The sequence below is a fragment of the Pituophis catenifer genome, unplaced genomic scaffold, assembly GCF_029215685.1.
Source record: "Pituophis catenifer annectens isolate HBS135680 unplaced genomic scaffold, rPitCat1.0.hap2 SCAF_18, whole genome shotgun sequence".
NCBI lineage: Eukaryota > Metazoa > Chordata > Lepidosauria > Squamata > Colubridae > Pituophis > Pituophis catenifer.
In genome coordinates, this window is record NW_027256898.1 from 6,399,779 (window position 1) to 6,415,930 (window position 16,152).

Here is a 16,152-nt window from a genome sequence, read left to right on the forward strand (position 1 = left end):
AATATCACAGTTGTCAAAAACCGAAGCATACAGTTTATTGATATCACGGTACCAGGAGACGCCAGAGTTGAAGAAAATGAACTGGGGGGAAAAAATCACGAAATATCACGACCTGGCCATCGAAATTACACGATTATATATGAAACATATCACAGTGATACCCATTGTCATCGGGGCACTTAGTACCATGTCCAAGAATTTTACAAAACACATCAAGAAATTGCAGCTTCCTGCCATAAAACCAGCGGAACTGCAAAAAAAACTGTGCTACTCGGAACATCATATATTTTAAGAAGATGCTTGGTTGATACCTAGGATGCTGGCAGCAACCCGTATCGACCATTAGCACCAGTCAATCGTATTTCTGACACATTTTTAAATATCCAGTTGACTGAGTTTCATGTTCAATGAATAAAAGAGATAATAATAATAATAGAAGAAGGGAGGGAGGAGAAGGAGAAGAAGAGGAGGAGGAGGAAAAAGAGGGAGGAGGAGGAGGAGGAGGAAGAAGAAGAAGAAGAAGAAGAAGAAGAAGAAGAAGAAGAAGAAGAAGAAGAAGAAGAAGAAGAAGAAGAAGAAGAAGAAGAAGAAGAAGAAGAAGATGATGATACTTGGTTGATACCTAGGACGCTGGCAGCAACCCATATCAACCATTAGCACCAGTCAATGGTATTTGTGATGCATTTTTAAATGTCCAGTTGACTGAGTTTCATGTTTAATGAATAAAACTAATAACAACAATAATAATACTGCTTCTTTGGTCTTTCTGTAGTAGCTATGTTTGCCACTGAACCGGCTAGTCTTTTGCCATCCAGTTGCCAAGGGCATTTCTTCTCTATCCTGGATGCTAATATTTTCACCCAGAAATGCCCGATCTCTGGCCATCCCAGACCAGAGCATCCTTCGGCTCTTGCAGAGACAACCTGGATCTGACGGGGCTCATCTCTTCCTCCCTCTCACAAGTGGGTCACTTCCAACACTCAAAGGACTCTCTTTGCATCCAGCTTATTGTGTGTGTGTGTGTGTGTGTGTGTGTGTGTGTGTGTGTGTGTGAGGGGGTGGGCAGAATCTGACCTCCCCCAACAAGCAGGAACCGCAACTCCTTCGCGCTTTTAAAGCGCCGACGAAATATATTATTTTGCACCCGGCTTGTAATGTTGTGATTTATGCCGTGTTACGGTTTGTGATATCCCAACGTCCTTTTGCCTTTGTGTTGAGGTTCTTTTCTTTTTTTTTTTCTTTCCCCCTCTCCTTGCTTCCCTCTCTCTCCCCCCTCCCCCTTGCTACATTTAATGTAATAGAGGTGAGTGTGATCTTAGGTCCCAGCCGAGAGATGGACATTATACAAGAAGTGCCAACTGCAGTCCTGTTTTCCTTTTTGGGGACCCCCTCATTTCAACCGTGAGCTATAAACATTCCTTTTTATTAACGTGGGTTTTTTTTTCCTTTAAAAAAAAACAATTTACCCTCTTGGTTTTTTTTCTCCTTTTGTTACGGTGGCTCCATTTTCTCACAGCGGCTCTGTAATCTGGAAAAATGAAAATAAATACTTTGCGTTAACATGCACTCGCTCTGCCTTCCTTCCCAGAACGCAAGGATCATTTCCGCCACTGGATTTAATTGTCGGTGGCAACTCTGACAATGGTGCGGATGCTTTCTCATTGGCTCCCTTCACCCCCGAAAGGCTTTAGCAAGTGTGGGATTATTTTGGGGGAAAGGGGCTTCAATGCAGACCTGGTTAGTAATAATCTTTAATAGTTTGGGTTAGGGACAGGCATGCTTCTGCCAAACCATGAGATGGTTTAATTTAGTCAAGGACGCAGCCATTCTATTGACTTCGCCATTTTTTGCAACCTGGCACCAAAATGTGGCACAAGGCCATTTTTCTAGGTCAGGGCTCTGCAACCTTATATACTCAAAGAGCCATTTGGACCCGTTTCCCACAGAAAAGAAAACACCGGGAGCCACAAAACCTGAGTGGGCTTGGCCAACTTGATGTCACTCACTACCACCAGTCACATGACTCCCCCCCAAAGTCACGCCTATCCAGCCGGTCATTAGGGCAGAGAACCAGTTGTTAAAAAACACCGGGAACCATAAAATCCTCTTGACATCTCTCTCTCTCCCCTCCCTCCCTCTCTCTCTGTATCTCTCTATGTCTCTCTCTTTCTCCCTCTCTCCGTATCTCTCTCTCTCTGCCCCGGCCGCTTCTTCATCCCATACCATCACCCTTACCTTCTCACGCCTGGCGAGGAGTGACTGGGAGGGGAGGATGAGGGGCAGAGCCAGCCAATGTTGGGATCACTGACAGGAAGCCACAGCAGAGGGCCCAAAGAGCCACATGCGGCTCCGGAGCCGTAGGTTGCTGACCCCTGTTCTAGCTGAACGATTCAGACAACCGTGCTGTTCCCAGGTCTTTCGGGTGCATTCATCGTTAGGGATAATTCAGAAGTTCTTCCCCGTTTTTTCCCCTCTTCCCTCCAGCTATAAATCAAACAAAGGGACTCCCAAGTTGAGCTGCTAGCAACTAGCAGCCACGTTTTTTCACTCCTCCAGTAACTTAAATTGTAAATGCTGATCGTTGGAGAACTCTTAATTAAGACTTTGTTTTGCAGCTTTGCTTGGGGGCATGTGTGCAAAAGCGAGGGAGGGTTCTGTTTCTTTGGGGGGGGGATAAAATATTTTAAGTCAGTTCCAGGAATTAACTGGGTGACTTAATCGGAAACAGGGTCTCGCGCAAGGAATGCGTTTCCTTAAAAGTTGGCTTCCTTTCGGTCGGCTAAAACATGGCCCTTCTTCTTCTTCTTTTTTAATTAAAAAAAATGATATTTTTAGCTTTTAATTAAACATCGCCAGCAAACAATTACATTCTGGGAGAGCAAAATAAGGTTGCTCGGAGAGGGGTTGGTAGGCAAAGCAAAAAAGGGGGGGCCGCGATGGGGTCACCCAACCCATAAACAAGGTGATATATAATATTTTTTTTTCATTCTCCTTTTAAATAAATACCGATCAGCTTTATGTTCAGAGACAATAGGAGCCGTTGGCTTAAATTTGCAGTTTACTGTATTTATGGCCCTAATATCAAGGTGCTGGCGTCGTAATTTCATGCCCCAATGAGAAGCGCAAGGTCGGAGCAAATGCTTCCATCGGCATCCTGCTAACACACTAACTCATAAACAAGATCCGCTTGGATCAGGTGGCACGGAATAATACAGGCTAATGAAATACAGCACAGCTTTCCATTACTGTTAGTTTTTACAGTGTCGTCATTACGTGTAATTTATGTTTAAAAAATTCAATTTTATACAAGGCTCTGGGAAATAGGGGTCTCCGGGTCACCCGGCGACTTTTAATAGTTGCGAGGTTGGGGTTGCGGGAGAAGGTGGCACGCGCGCCCGGCTGGGGTGGAGGCGGAGAGAGAGAGAGAGAGAGCATTGCTCCCATGCCCGCCTTCCCCCCATTCCCCGGGCTCCCAGCCTGAAAATGCTAATTTATTTATTTATCCCGTTCATAATAACAACAGCTACCCACCTGAAGCCAAGGTCCTTCCTTTCCCCTCTCCTCTCCCCTCCCCAAATTCCAGCTTCCTTTCTTTTTCCTTTTTAGCCCTCTCTCGCTCTTTCGCCTGGGTCTTTTTGGGGTGGAGTTGGCTTGCTGATTTTATTCGTTTGTGGCCTTTTCTGCGTGCCCCTCTTCTAGGACAAGAGGAGCGGCTCCATCTTTGAAAGTCAGGGGTCCTTGTTTCCCTCCAGGTATCCATCATTCGGGGCGGCGGGGTAGGCGGGCGGCTCCCGCTAAGCAGGAACTGTTTGGCAATCTCTTCACCCCTTGACATTGGCTTCTCGGCTTCCTTAGATTGTAGACTTCGAAAACTCCGGCCAGCAAGAGAGAATTCCTGCCAGGGTGTTTGATGCGAAACCCAGAAAAAAATCTTTTAGCCCTTCGCACCCCCTCCCCTCCTTCCCTTCTTGGCTGCATTAGCCTCGTCATTTTTTAATTGGATTCTGCCCCTTCCTCTGTTTGTTTGTTTGCTTGCTTGCTTATTTATTTATTTTTTCACCCAGGAAACGGATGGAATGCAATGTTGTTCCATCGGAATCCCCGTAGCCACACGGGTGGGTTGGTTGGTTGGCTGTTATCTTTTTTGCTTCTTCAACTGAGCAAATTTTGAACGTGAGAGGTTCTCTGTAGCACAACATCGGTAAAGATAAAGGTTCCCCTCGCACATGTGTGCTAGTCGTTCCCGACTCTAGGGGGCGGTGCTCCTCTCCGTTTCAAAGCCGAAGAGCCAGCGCTGTCCGAAGACGTCTCCGTGGTCATGTGGCAGGCATGACTCAACGCCAAAGGCGTACAGAACGCTGTTTCCTTCCCACCAAAGGCGGTCCCTATTTTTTCTCCCTACATTTTTTTACGTGCTTTCGAACTGCTAGGTTGGCAGAAGCTGGGATAAGTCACGGGACCTCACCCCGTTACGCGGCACTAGGGATTCGAACCGCTGAACTGCCGACCTTTCGATCGACAAGCTCAGCGTCTTAGCCACTGAGTCACCGCGTCCCTATATACAACATCAGTAGGAGATCTAAAAAAAAAAAAAAAACAACCCAAAAACCAAGACTTTCCCCCTTTTTTCTTTAAAGGCAGGGCAGAGAGGAGCACCATGGGTACGGTTGTGATTTAATAATGCGGTGGAGAATCAGGCAGAATCCAAAATGGTGGATTGGGTAATTAAATCCAATTAATTATCCCTTTGCATGGAAACATCTGCAATCCACGTTTTTAAGGTCTTCTCTAAACTGATAGCGGCCAGTGGAGATCCTATTCCTATCCTATCAAGGCCTGGGGGAGAGGAGACCACCAGGAAACCCAGAAATGTAAGACCAGACTGGGAAAATCAAACAGAAAGGAGTGGAGAGGGATTTCCATATCTTTGCCCATCTGGGACTCGACCTTGGCAGGAGGGCATCTCCTTTTAATCTACACAAAAACCAAGGAAGGAAGAAGAAGAAAGGAAGAAGACCAAAAAAATTATGCAAATCAAGAATTGATCCAAACATTAGTCCGTTAGAGATGCACAGCTGACTTCCCCAACATTATTGTTGTTGTTAGTGGCGAAGTCGTGTCCGACCCATTGCGACCCCATGGACAACGTCGTTCCAGGCCTTCCTGTCCTCTACCATCCTCTGGAGTCCATTTAAGCTCACGCCGACTGCTTCGGTGACTTCAGCCAGCCACCTCATTCTCTGCCGTCCCCTTCTTCTTTTGCCCTCAATCGTTCCCAGCATTCGGCTCTTCTCCAGCGAGTCCTTCCTTCTCATTTGGTGGCCAAAGGATTTGAGTTTCCTCTTCAGGCAGGGTTGATCTCCTCGTTCTCTGTCATCCCCTTCTTCTTTTGCCCTCCATCGTTCCCAGCATTCGGCTCTTTTCTCCAGGGAGTCCTTCCTTCTCATTCGGTGGCCAAAGGATTTGAGTTTCATCTTCAGGATCCTGGCCTTTTCAAGAGCAGTCAGGGTTGATCTCCTCTAGGACTGACCGGTTTGATGGCCTTGCGGTCCAAGGGACTCTCAGGAGTCTTCTCCAGCACCAGAGTTCAAAGGCCTCCATTCTTTGGCCCTCAGCCTTCCTTATGGTCCAAATTTCACAGCCATTCATTGCAACTGGGAAAACCATCGCCTTGACTATACGCTCTTTTGTTGGCTCTGCTCTTTAGTAAGCTGTCTAGATTTGCCATAGCTTTCCTCCCCAGGAGCAAGTGTGTTTTAATTTCTTGGCTGCAGTCCCCATCTGCGGTGATCTTGGAGCCCAGGAAAATAAAACCTGTCACTATCTCCATTTCTTTCCTCCAACACTGATTTTATAACCCCCCCCATTTCATTATAATTATTTGCTTTGATCATCCCTTTTTTAAATTTAATTTCTGTTGTTAATTGATCATTTGTTGCCACACTCCAAATTTCATTATAGCACTCATACCCCAATTTCATCCCCAATATTTAAGCCATCACTAATCTAGCTGCCATTATCAAATTTACAATCAATTCCCTTTTTGTTTCATTTATATCCCGTTTTTCCACCAGCAACAATAATGCAATTCTCGGTGACATGTCTAAATTTACATTCAAAAGTGCTCTAATTTCTCTAACCACCGTATCGCAGATTTTTTTTTGTGCACTATCACAATCCCACCACATGTGTTTATATGTTCCGACCTCTTTCTTGCACCTCCAACAAATATTTGTATATTTACCATCGATTTGATTTAATTTACGTGGTGTTAGGTACCACTTTTTAAGAGCCACAACTCTTAAGCGTCTTTACTCATTGGCCCTGAAATATTTGCGGTAAAACCCCGTGATGTGTGTGTGTGTTGTTGTTGTTGTTTTTTTTTAAAAAAAATGGTTTTAAAACAAAACAAAAAATAATCCAGGGGATTGAACTTTTAAGAAAATAAAACCAAAACCCGGAGATGGCTTGGTGTTCCAGGATGCCTCTTAGGCAGGCCTGAAAGTACACAACAGTAGCGGGAATCGGTGCCAAACAGGAATTGGTGAGAAGTTTGCTGCCGGCTCTTGAAAAAGCGCTCGAGTGGGAGAGACGGTGACTGACAGGCCGTGGTTTTTTTTTTTTTCAAACGTACATATTCCCACTGCACTGAGATTCATCTGCAAAGAGTCAGACAGGCACCAGCTACCCAGGCATCAAAGTCAGGTAAAGAATTGAGTCTGAATGGCCCAGAAGCCGGAGTATTTTCTTTGCAAAAAAGAACCAGACTCCATCAAGCACCTGAAAAATATCAAGGAGAGAAGCAACTTAGAACTAAGGAGAAATTTCCTGACCGTGAGAACAATTCATCAGTGGAACAACTGGCCTCCGGAAGTTGTGAATTGCTCCAACACTGGAAGTTTTTGAAGAAGATGTTGGATAACCATTTTGTCTGAAATGGTGTAGGGCAGGGATGGCTAATGTTTTTGCCGTCGCGTGCCAAAAGTGGGGGGAGCACAGGGGTTTGTGTATGTGTGTGCCTACACCCATAATTCACTGCACCCTGTCCCCCCGCACATGTGTGACCCCCCCCCCCGCGCTCCCACAGCTTTTGGCCCGGTAGGCCCGTTTTTCGCCCTCCCCAGGCTCCAGAGGCTTTCTAGGTGCCTGGGGAAGGTGAAAACTGCCTTCCCCATCCCCCCGAAGGTCCTCTGAAGACTGGGGAGGGCGAGCAGCCTGTTTCCTGATTTCCGGAAGGGCCGAAAATCAGGTGGCTGACGCGCCCATGCGTGCTGGAGTTGAGCTAGGGCAACACTCGCGTGCCCACAGATACGGCTCCACGTGCCACCTGTGGCACCCGTGCCATAGATTCGCCATCACGGGTGTAGGGTTTCCTGCCTCCTTCCAACTCTGTTATTCTATATTCTAATGCTTTAATGAGAAGAAGGACTAGGGGAGACATGATAGCAGCCTTCCAACATTTGAGGGGCTGCCCCAAAGAAGAGGGAGTCAAGCTATTCTCCAAAGCCACCTGAGGGCAGGACAAGAAGCAATGGATGGAAACTAATCCAAGGACAGAAGTAACCTAGATCTAAGGAGAAATTTCCTGACAGTTAGAACAATTAACCAGTGGAACAACTTGCCTCCAGAAATTGTGAATGCTCCAACACTGGAAGTTTTAAAGAAGACATTGGATAACCACTTGTCTGTAGGGTTTGTATGTAGGGTTTCCTGCCTAAGCAGGGGGTTGGACTAGAAGACCTCCAAGGTCCCTTCTGTTATTCTGTCCTGTACTTTGGGCTCCGTTTTGTGTGTGTGTGTGTGTGTAGTGCGCTGAAGCTTTTCCCGGCCCTTCTGTTTTCGGGTGACTTTTCCTAGCAAAAGGCTAGGCTTTTGTTAAGTCGCATTTTATGTCAATCTCCGGGGTGGCCGTGCTTAAAGTAAGCAGTCTGGTGGTGGCAGCAGCAAACTTCTTGAAAGACAGCAAAGCTGCTCAGCGCCTTTATGCAAATGGCGCGTGCACGAGCAGCCACCTCTGCCGTGGAAATATATATATATATATATATTTTAAGGTGCTGGGAGAGCAAAACCCGTTCCGTCCATAGCTGGCATCTTGGGAGAAGAAAAGATAGATGGATGGAGAGATTGAGCGGGGAGGGGTCGGAGCGGGGGGTGGGGGTACGGCGGCGAATCACGTCCTGTTTTCCTCCCATCTTTCTCCCCGACTCCCGTCCTGGTGGTTATATTATTCCTTGCAGATAGCAATCAACTGGAAGGAAGTGTGTGTCTAATTTGCATGAGATTATTTAAAACAAAAAAAAAAAAAAAGTCCGCATTAGTCAAGGGTGATGGTAAACAACGCGGAGAAAAAGCCTTGTAAGAGATCTTTTGAAGGCCGGAATTGGCAGCTTTTCTGTATTGTTCCTTTTAACCTTTGGCGGAGGGGTGGGGTGGGGGCAGGATTGAGGTTCTTCTGCAGGAGACCCCCAAGGATGGGCTTCGTGGGGAGAGCATGAGGCCAGGGACCGAAGGGAGAAAGGCAATTCCTAATTCATTGGGAATTGGGAATTTTCTCAAACAGGCAGGGTATAAAACATGAGTTCTTGGTGTAGGATCAGGGGTGGGTTCTAAATTTTTTTACTACCGGTTCTGTGGGCGTGACTTATTTTGTGGGCATGGCTTGATGGTCATGTGACAATTCTTTAGGATTTAGCAGAGGTACTGGTCTACCAGGCTTTTAACTGCTCACAGAGCTGTACCGGTCTACTCATTTGTTTTTGGAGGCACCGGTCTACCCATTTGTTTTTGGAGGCACCGGTCTACTCATTTGTTTTTGGAGGCACCGGTCTACTCATTTGTTTTTGGAGGCATAGGTCTACCACCACACTGCCTTTTAACACTGATCAGCTGTAGGGCGGCCTTTTGAAGCCCTGCAGCAAGAGTTTAAACAGTTTATTTCCTTCTAGCCGATCAGCTGGGACTCGGGAGGCAGCAATAGATTGGGGGTGGAGCCAAATAAAAGGTAAGAATAACTTGGGCGGGAGGGCCCAGCTCCCAAACAAAGAAAACCGGTTCGGTGATGTCATATCGTCACCGCTACCGGCTCAGCCGAACCGGGAGAAACCCACCAATGTGCAGGATCCAAAATTGGACTCCTCTTGCCTTTTTTGCCGGAGGATATTGGGTTGGCAAAAGTGATGTCGACTTCAGACTCCACAGGATTCTTCTTCAGAATGTGAAATTTTACGGGATGCCTTGGTTGCCTGGTGCATCAACGGGAGAGAAAGACCTATAACCGGGATGGCAAACCTATGGCACACATGCCACCACTGGCACCAGAGTCCTCTCTGCGGGCACGCGAGCAGTTGCCCATCTCTCTCTCTCTCTCTCTCTCTCTCTCTCTCTCTCTCTCTCTCTCTCTCTCTCTCTAAGACCCTGTCTTATATTTTTTTTGAACCCTGAAATAAGCACTTGGCCTTATTGCCATGCGCTCAAAAGCCCATTTGGGCTTATTATCAGGGAATGTCTTATTTTCAGGGGAAACAGGGTAACACGTTTGATATATGAACCTGGCTTGCCCCATTGCTTATCAGAAGATCGCAAAAGGGGATCAAGTGACCCCGGGACACTGCAACCAGGGGTAGTTATGTATGTATGTATGTATGTATGTATGTATGTATGTATGTATGTATGTATGTATTTATTTATTTATTTATTTATTTATTTATTTATTTATTTATTTATTATTGCGATTTATATGCCGCCTTTCTCCCTGGGGACTCAAGGCGGCTTACAAAATGACAAATCACAATGAAATAAAATTAAAATCAGTATTCACTTACCTTCGCTACCAGTTTGCAAATGCTTGCGCAGAGGGTCAAAAAAAGGGACGTGATGACAGGTGGGCAGAGCCTCCTGCTGCCGGCGCTACCGGATCGTGCGATCCGGATAGAACCGGCTGAATTTCCCCACTGGCCGCGACCATAAACACTTGCCACTTGCCAAGCATCTGAATTTCGATCCCGCGACCACGGGAATGCTGCGACGGTTGTAACGGTGGAAAACGATCCCTTTTTGGGGTGCCCGTTGTAACTTCAAACGGTCACTAAACCAATCGCTGTAAGCTGAGGACCACCTTGTAAAGGAAAAAAAAAAAACAAGGAAGATTCAGCAGGGAACACAACACCGTATTTGGAGAGTTAAAAAAAAAAAACCACACAGCTGCTCTTATCTAGTCTTTGGTTGCCTTGAATGGTGATCCAGATGTTTTTCAGGGGGAAAAAACATCTGTGGATGGTTTGCTTGCTTGTGAACATGATATCTCTACTCAGCTGCAAGTAGGAATATCCCCCACTTGCCTCAGGGAAGTTTGATTGGTAGAAACTTTACTTTTCTAGTAATCTGGTGTCCACAGGTGTACTGCTCAAAACACCTAGAATAGATAGAATCTATCATTCTATCTTAGATAGATGATGGATGGATGGATGGATGGATGGATGGATGGATGGACGGACAGACATAGGGAGGGAGGGAGGATGGATGGGAGGGAGGGATGATAGAGATGATAAATAGATTAGATGATAGGTAGGTAGGTAGGTAGGTAGATAGATAGATAGATAGATAGATAGATAGATAGATAGATAGATGATAGATATGGTAGGTAGGTAGGTAGGTAGGTAGGTAGGTAGGTAGGTAGGTAGGTAGATAGATAGATAGATAGATAGATAGATAGATAGATAGATAGATAGGATGTGGTGGCTCAGTGGCTAAGACACTGAGCTTGTCGATCGAAAGGTCGGCAGTTCAACGGTTCGAATCCCTAGTGCCACGTAATGGGGTGAGCTCCCGTGACTTGTCCCAGCTTCTGCCAACCTAGCAGTTCGAAAGCACGTAAAAAATGTAAGGAGAAAAAATAGGGACTGCCTTTGGTGGGAAGGCAACAGTGTTCCGTGCGCCTTTGGCGTTTAGTCATGCCGGCCACATGACCACGGAGACGTCTTTGGACGGCACTGGCTCTTTGGCTTTGAAATGGAGATGAGCATCGCCCCCTAGAGTCGGGAACAACTAGCACATATGTGCAAGGGAAACCTTTACCGGTAGGTAGGTAGGTAGGTAGGTAGGTAGGTAGATAGATAGATAGATAGATAGATAGATAGATAGATAGATAGATAGATAGATAATAGATTGATTGAGAAAGAAAGAAAGAAAGAAAGAAAGAAAGAAAGAAAGAAAGAAAGAAAGAAAGATCCCCTCTATTTTAAGAGAATCCCCAATAAAAGCCGCAGCGCTTTGGCTAATCCCATTGTTGCCAGTTAATACGACCAGATTAATACACGGAAATAAAAAAAATTATCTCTTGATCCCCTCTGAACAGGATGTGAATTGAGCTAGGAGAAGGGATGGTTTAACCACGGATATTTTTTTTCCTGAGCTTTCCAGTTTGGGAGTCCTCGGGAACGAAAGATCCCTCTGTGGGTTTGTCGAGCAATCTTTAATGATAATATTTATCGCAAATGCTTTCTCCAAATGGGAAGTGGGCATTCGGTTAGGAACTTCTTAATTATTCCATGCTTACGATGGGGTTTGTAATGAGGGAATTGCAAATAAATAAAAACCGAAATGGCTTCTTAATAAGGATGGGCAGATTCTTTCCCTTTTAATGATGGGTGGAAGGCCCTGGCCCAATAAACAGCATTCCCTATCTCAGCATCTCCTCTCCAGACAGGTTTGGGACTACAAATACCATCGTGTCTGGCCAGTCAGCAATAGAAAACAGTTACATTTTTTTTTAAATTTGATTTATATGCCGCCCTTCTCCGGAGACTCAGGGCGGCTTACAATGCGCTAAGCAATAGCCTTCATCCTTTTGTATATTTATACAAAGTCAACTTATTGTCCCCACAACTGGGTCCTCCCTGTTGCTTATTCCTCCTCTTCCTCTCCTCCTCCTCTTCCTCCTCCTCCTCCTCCTCCTCCTGATTCTTATTCCTCCTCTTCCTCTTCCTCTCCTCTTCCTCCTCCTCCGTCCTCTTCTCCTTCTCGTTCTTCTTCTCCTGATTCTTATTCCTCCTCTCCTCCTCCTCCTCTTCCTCCTCCTTCCTCTTCTCCTTCTCGTTCTTTTTCTCCTGATTCTTATTCCTCCTCTTCCTCTCCTCCTCCTCCTCTTCCTTTTCCTCCTCCTTCCCCTTCTCCTTCTCCTGATTCTTATTCCTCCTCTTCCTCTCCTCCTCCTCCTCTTCCTCCTCCTTCCTCTTCTCCTTCTCCTTCTCCTGATTCTTATTCCTCCTCTTCCTCTCCTCCTCCTCCTCTTCCTCCTCCTTCCTCTTCTCCTTCTCCTTCTCCTGATTCTTATTCCTCCTCTTCCTTTCCTCCTCCTCCTCCTCCTTCCTTTTCTTCCTCTTCTTCTTCTTTAAAAAACCAGTCCAGCTGTAGGACTTCCTTTACATGTGCTGGTCAGCAGCTGGTTTCCTTACTTGCTCTTCCCCCTTTCTTTCTTGTTGGCCAAATTTTTCCCAGATGTTCTGACTGTAGCAGATGGGGAGGTGTCCCTGGCATTTCCCTCCAATCCGTCTTGGTTAAGATGACTTCCCCAAGCGCTGCTTGTGTGACCCAGGTGACAGCCTTCCAAACTGTGGCACAGTCAATCTAATTTCTGAAACGTTTTGAGCCCGTTTCCTCTGATCTGTTTCGGTTTTGTTCTTTTCAGTGTACTGCGTCCCAGTCGCTTCTAATCATAGCCAGACCTGTTTCCCCATTTGCCTTTTTTATTTCGGCATTTGTCATAAAATAAAGCAAATTATTCCCATCTCCAGAAACAATCTAGACTAATTAGTCGTCTAACCCAATAATTAGCTTTTTGTTTCCCTGTCTGTTTTCCTACATTATTGTTAGTTTTCTCCCCACTCTCAAGTTGTTGTTGGGGTTTTTTTTTTCTCCACGTTATTACAGATTAAAATGAGCCGCATTTGCAGTTGATGGTGTATATTTTCCCCCCCATTTGTTTATATATATATATATATATATTTTCCAAGAGGAAGAATGGAGGGAAACGCAATAGAAAAACTACTTCAAAAGCAGCCATAAACGCAAAGATAAATTAAGGAAATTGAATGAGCCACATTTGGAAAGTGGCAGTGAAGACTTAATAATACGCCATCGCTTAAGGTTAAATTGCAGCAGTGTGAAAGATTATGTGTTTGCCCACCCAAGTCTCTGCGAATCCAAAATTCAGGAGTAGCACTTGTTTTGCTGAAATAGTTTGCTAAGGTTTCCAGGAAACTTTTCTAGGGATTTTTCATAGTGAAGGTGACTCAAATGGTGAAGAGATCAGAACTGAACTCTGATAAGGGATGCTGAACTACAATAGAACGATAATGGATAAAAGAAATGTATAAATAATATACCCTGTTTCCCCCCAAAATAAGACATCCCCTGATAATAAGACCAATCGGGCTTTTGAGCGCATGGCAATAAGGCCAAGCGCTTATTTCAGGGCTCAGAAAAATATAAGACAGGGTCTTATTTTCAGGGAAACACGGTAGATAGAAGAAGGATGTCTTTATATACGTAAATACTGAACAGATTAATTGTATATAAGCAATAAGGTATATAGCCTCCTGAGTCTTTGGAAAAGGGCGGCATATAAATCGAACCAATAAATATATGATACTTATCTTTCATTTTAGCATGTTTGGCAAGAGAATGCCATTACACCGTGTCCAATGTTTTAATATGTGTGTGATAAAACTTTATTTTTTTTAAAAAAACGGGTTTGTTTAGCTTGGAGGAGAGAAGATAGAAGGGGAAAGGCTAGATCAGAGGTGTCAAACTCAAAGCCCGGGGACCAGATCTGACCTGTGGGGCTGCCCTGGAAACAGTGAAGGACTGGCCCGCGCTGCCTCTGGCAGCCAAAACACTGCGTTTTGGCTGGCAGAGGGTTGCAGGAGGCCATCGCAACCGAAAATGGAGCTTGGGAACCCGTTTTGGCTGGCAGAGCCCTCAGGCCACCACAGGTGCCCCTGACACAAGTGATTTCAAGCTGGCCTAGCCCCCCCCCCCCCCCCCCGAGATCAAACACAACCCTGATGCAGCGTTCGACACCCCAGGGCTAAACTGTAGATACAAGAAAGGCGTCCAGCTATAAATTAGGCCAGATTTTGGCCCTGATATGCAAAATCTTACATGGTGGCTCAAAGCCCTCTTAAAAAAAGAGCAAGTAGTGAATTCTTTGGTTTCGTTTACATTTGCATAGAGCGGTAATTCGTGACAATTGCTTCCCAGTTCAGCTGGCTTAACCCTTTCCCTTTTCTGTCCCATTAATGGTTCAGTCAAACGTTTTGGGAAACTCTGGCAACCATTTCTTCCCGAGCTCGTGGGGAGGGAGTCCCCTATGTCCTTGTGGTACCTCCGGCATCAAAACAGTAGAAATACTGCAGGATCCAATCTGAGTCGGTCACCAGGACCGGAGATTTAGGCTTCTGTGATTTCTAAAACTAAATCTTTGGTCCCAGTAGAAAGAGGGCATTTCAGGGTCCTTTCGGTTATTTGAGGATGAGGATTTTTATTTATATAGAAGGATATTTAGATGGATTAGATTACATTAAGATTAGATTAGATTAGATTAGATTAGATTAGATTAGATTAGATTAGATTAGATTAGATTAGGATAGATGATAGATAGATAGATAGATAGATAGATAGATAGGGTAGATAGATAGGGTAGGTAGGTAGGTAGGTAGGTAGGTAGGTAGGTAGGTACCGTGTTTCCCCGAAAATAAGACCTTGTCTTATATTTTTTTTGAACCCCAAAATAAGTGCTTGGCCTTATTTTCAGGGATGTCTTATTACATTGGGGCGTGTGGAACAAGATGGGGCTCCTCTTGCCGTCTTACTTGATTTCCAGCTCTGGCTCCCTAACCCTAATGGCGGGGACTGGCTGCACATATGTTTAAATATTTTTGGGGAGGGCTTATTTTCGGGGGGGGGGCTTATTTTTAGCGCATGTGCTCAAGAGCCCGATTGGGCTTATTATCAGGGGATGTCCTATTTCAGGGGAAACAGGGTAGATGGATAGGATAGGATAGGATAGGATAGGATAGGATAGGATAGGATAGGATAGGATAGGATAGGATAGGATAGGATAGGATAGGATAGGATAGGATAGGATAGGATAGATAGATAGATAGATAGATAGATAGATAGATAGATAGATAGATAGATAGATACTGTAGATGCATAGATAGATCCATGGATACATGGATCAATGGAGGGAGGAATTTAGGGATGGATGGATGGATGGTATATATTTATTTATTTATGTATATAGCATGTGTATATCTGTGTTACGTATGTGTTTGGATAGATGTACACTTTCTTTTGAGAGCCGGCAGCAGAATTTCATTTTTAACCTGGGACGGTGTGCTTACGGTTAAAAAAAATGACAATAAAGTTATATTATCTTGTCTACGTTAGTAAAGAACTTCCAGGAATCAGAAAAGTTTTCTACAAACCTTTTTCCTTTCATTCTACCCTCAGGTCTCACCGATGAAGAAATAGATTTGGCCTTTCAGCAATCGGGCACCCCGAAAGAGGAAACTCAGCCCCACAATCTCCCCCCACAGTTGGTGCCAATTCAGCCCACACAGCTCTCATCGTACAGTAAGTATTTATTTATTTATTTATTTTATTTTATTAGTGTGATTTATATGCCGCCCTTCTCCGGAGACTCAGGGCGGCTTACAATGCCAGAAGTCATCAAGCTGCATTATTATTATTATTATTATTATTATTATTATTATTATTATTATTATTATTATTATTAGAATTAGAATTAGAATTATTAGAATTATTAGAATTATTAGAATTATTATATTTTTAATATTTTTTTTTAAACAAACCAAAGCATAAAACAGCCATCATCCATTACAGCTACAGGAAGTGTATTGATCAGTTACAATTCTTTTATGCTTAATCCCATGTCCAAAATTTACAAGTTATTTAATTTCTCTTATTTGACAATTTATTGTATCCCTTTGTATTATTATTCTCATTTTCCAATTATTTAACAGTGGCTTATCTCCTGTAAAAAAAACAAAAAACCCCGCTTCCTACATTTTATTATTACATTTATTTCATGTTTCAAGCTGCTTTATTATTTCTGAGTTATTATTTGGC

The 16,152-nt window shown here is 44.4% G+C and overlaps 1 protein-coding gene across 1 annotated transcript in view; it reads left to right on the forward strand.

Annotated features, from left to right (window-relative positions):
• The window catches only part of PEX14 (peroxisomal biogenesis factor 14), a 113,351-nt gene that overhangs the window by 81,468 nt on the left and 15,731 nt on the right, over positions 1–16,152 (forward strand). The window contains exon 4 of the mRNA XM_070956153.1: positions 15,514–15,636. Within this exon, the coding sequence (XP_070812254.1) occupies positions 15,514–15,636 (123 nt within the window). The remainder of the gene's footprint in view (positions 1–15,513; positions 15,637–16,152) is intronic.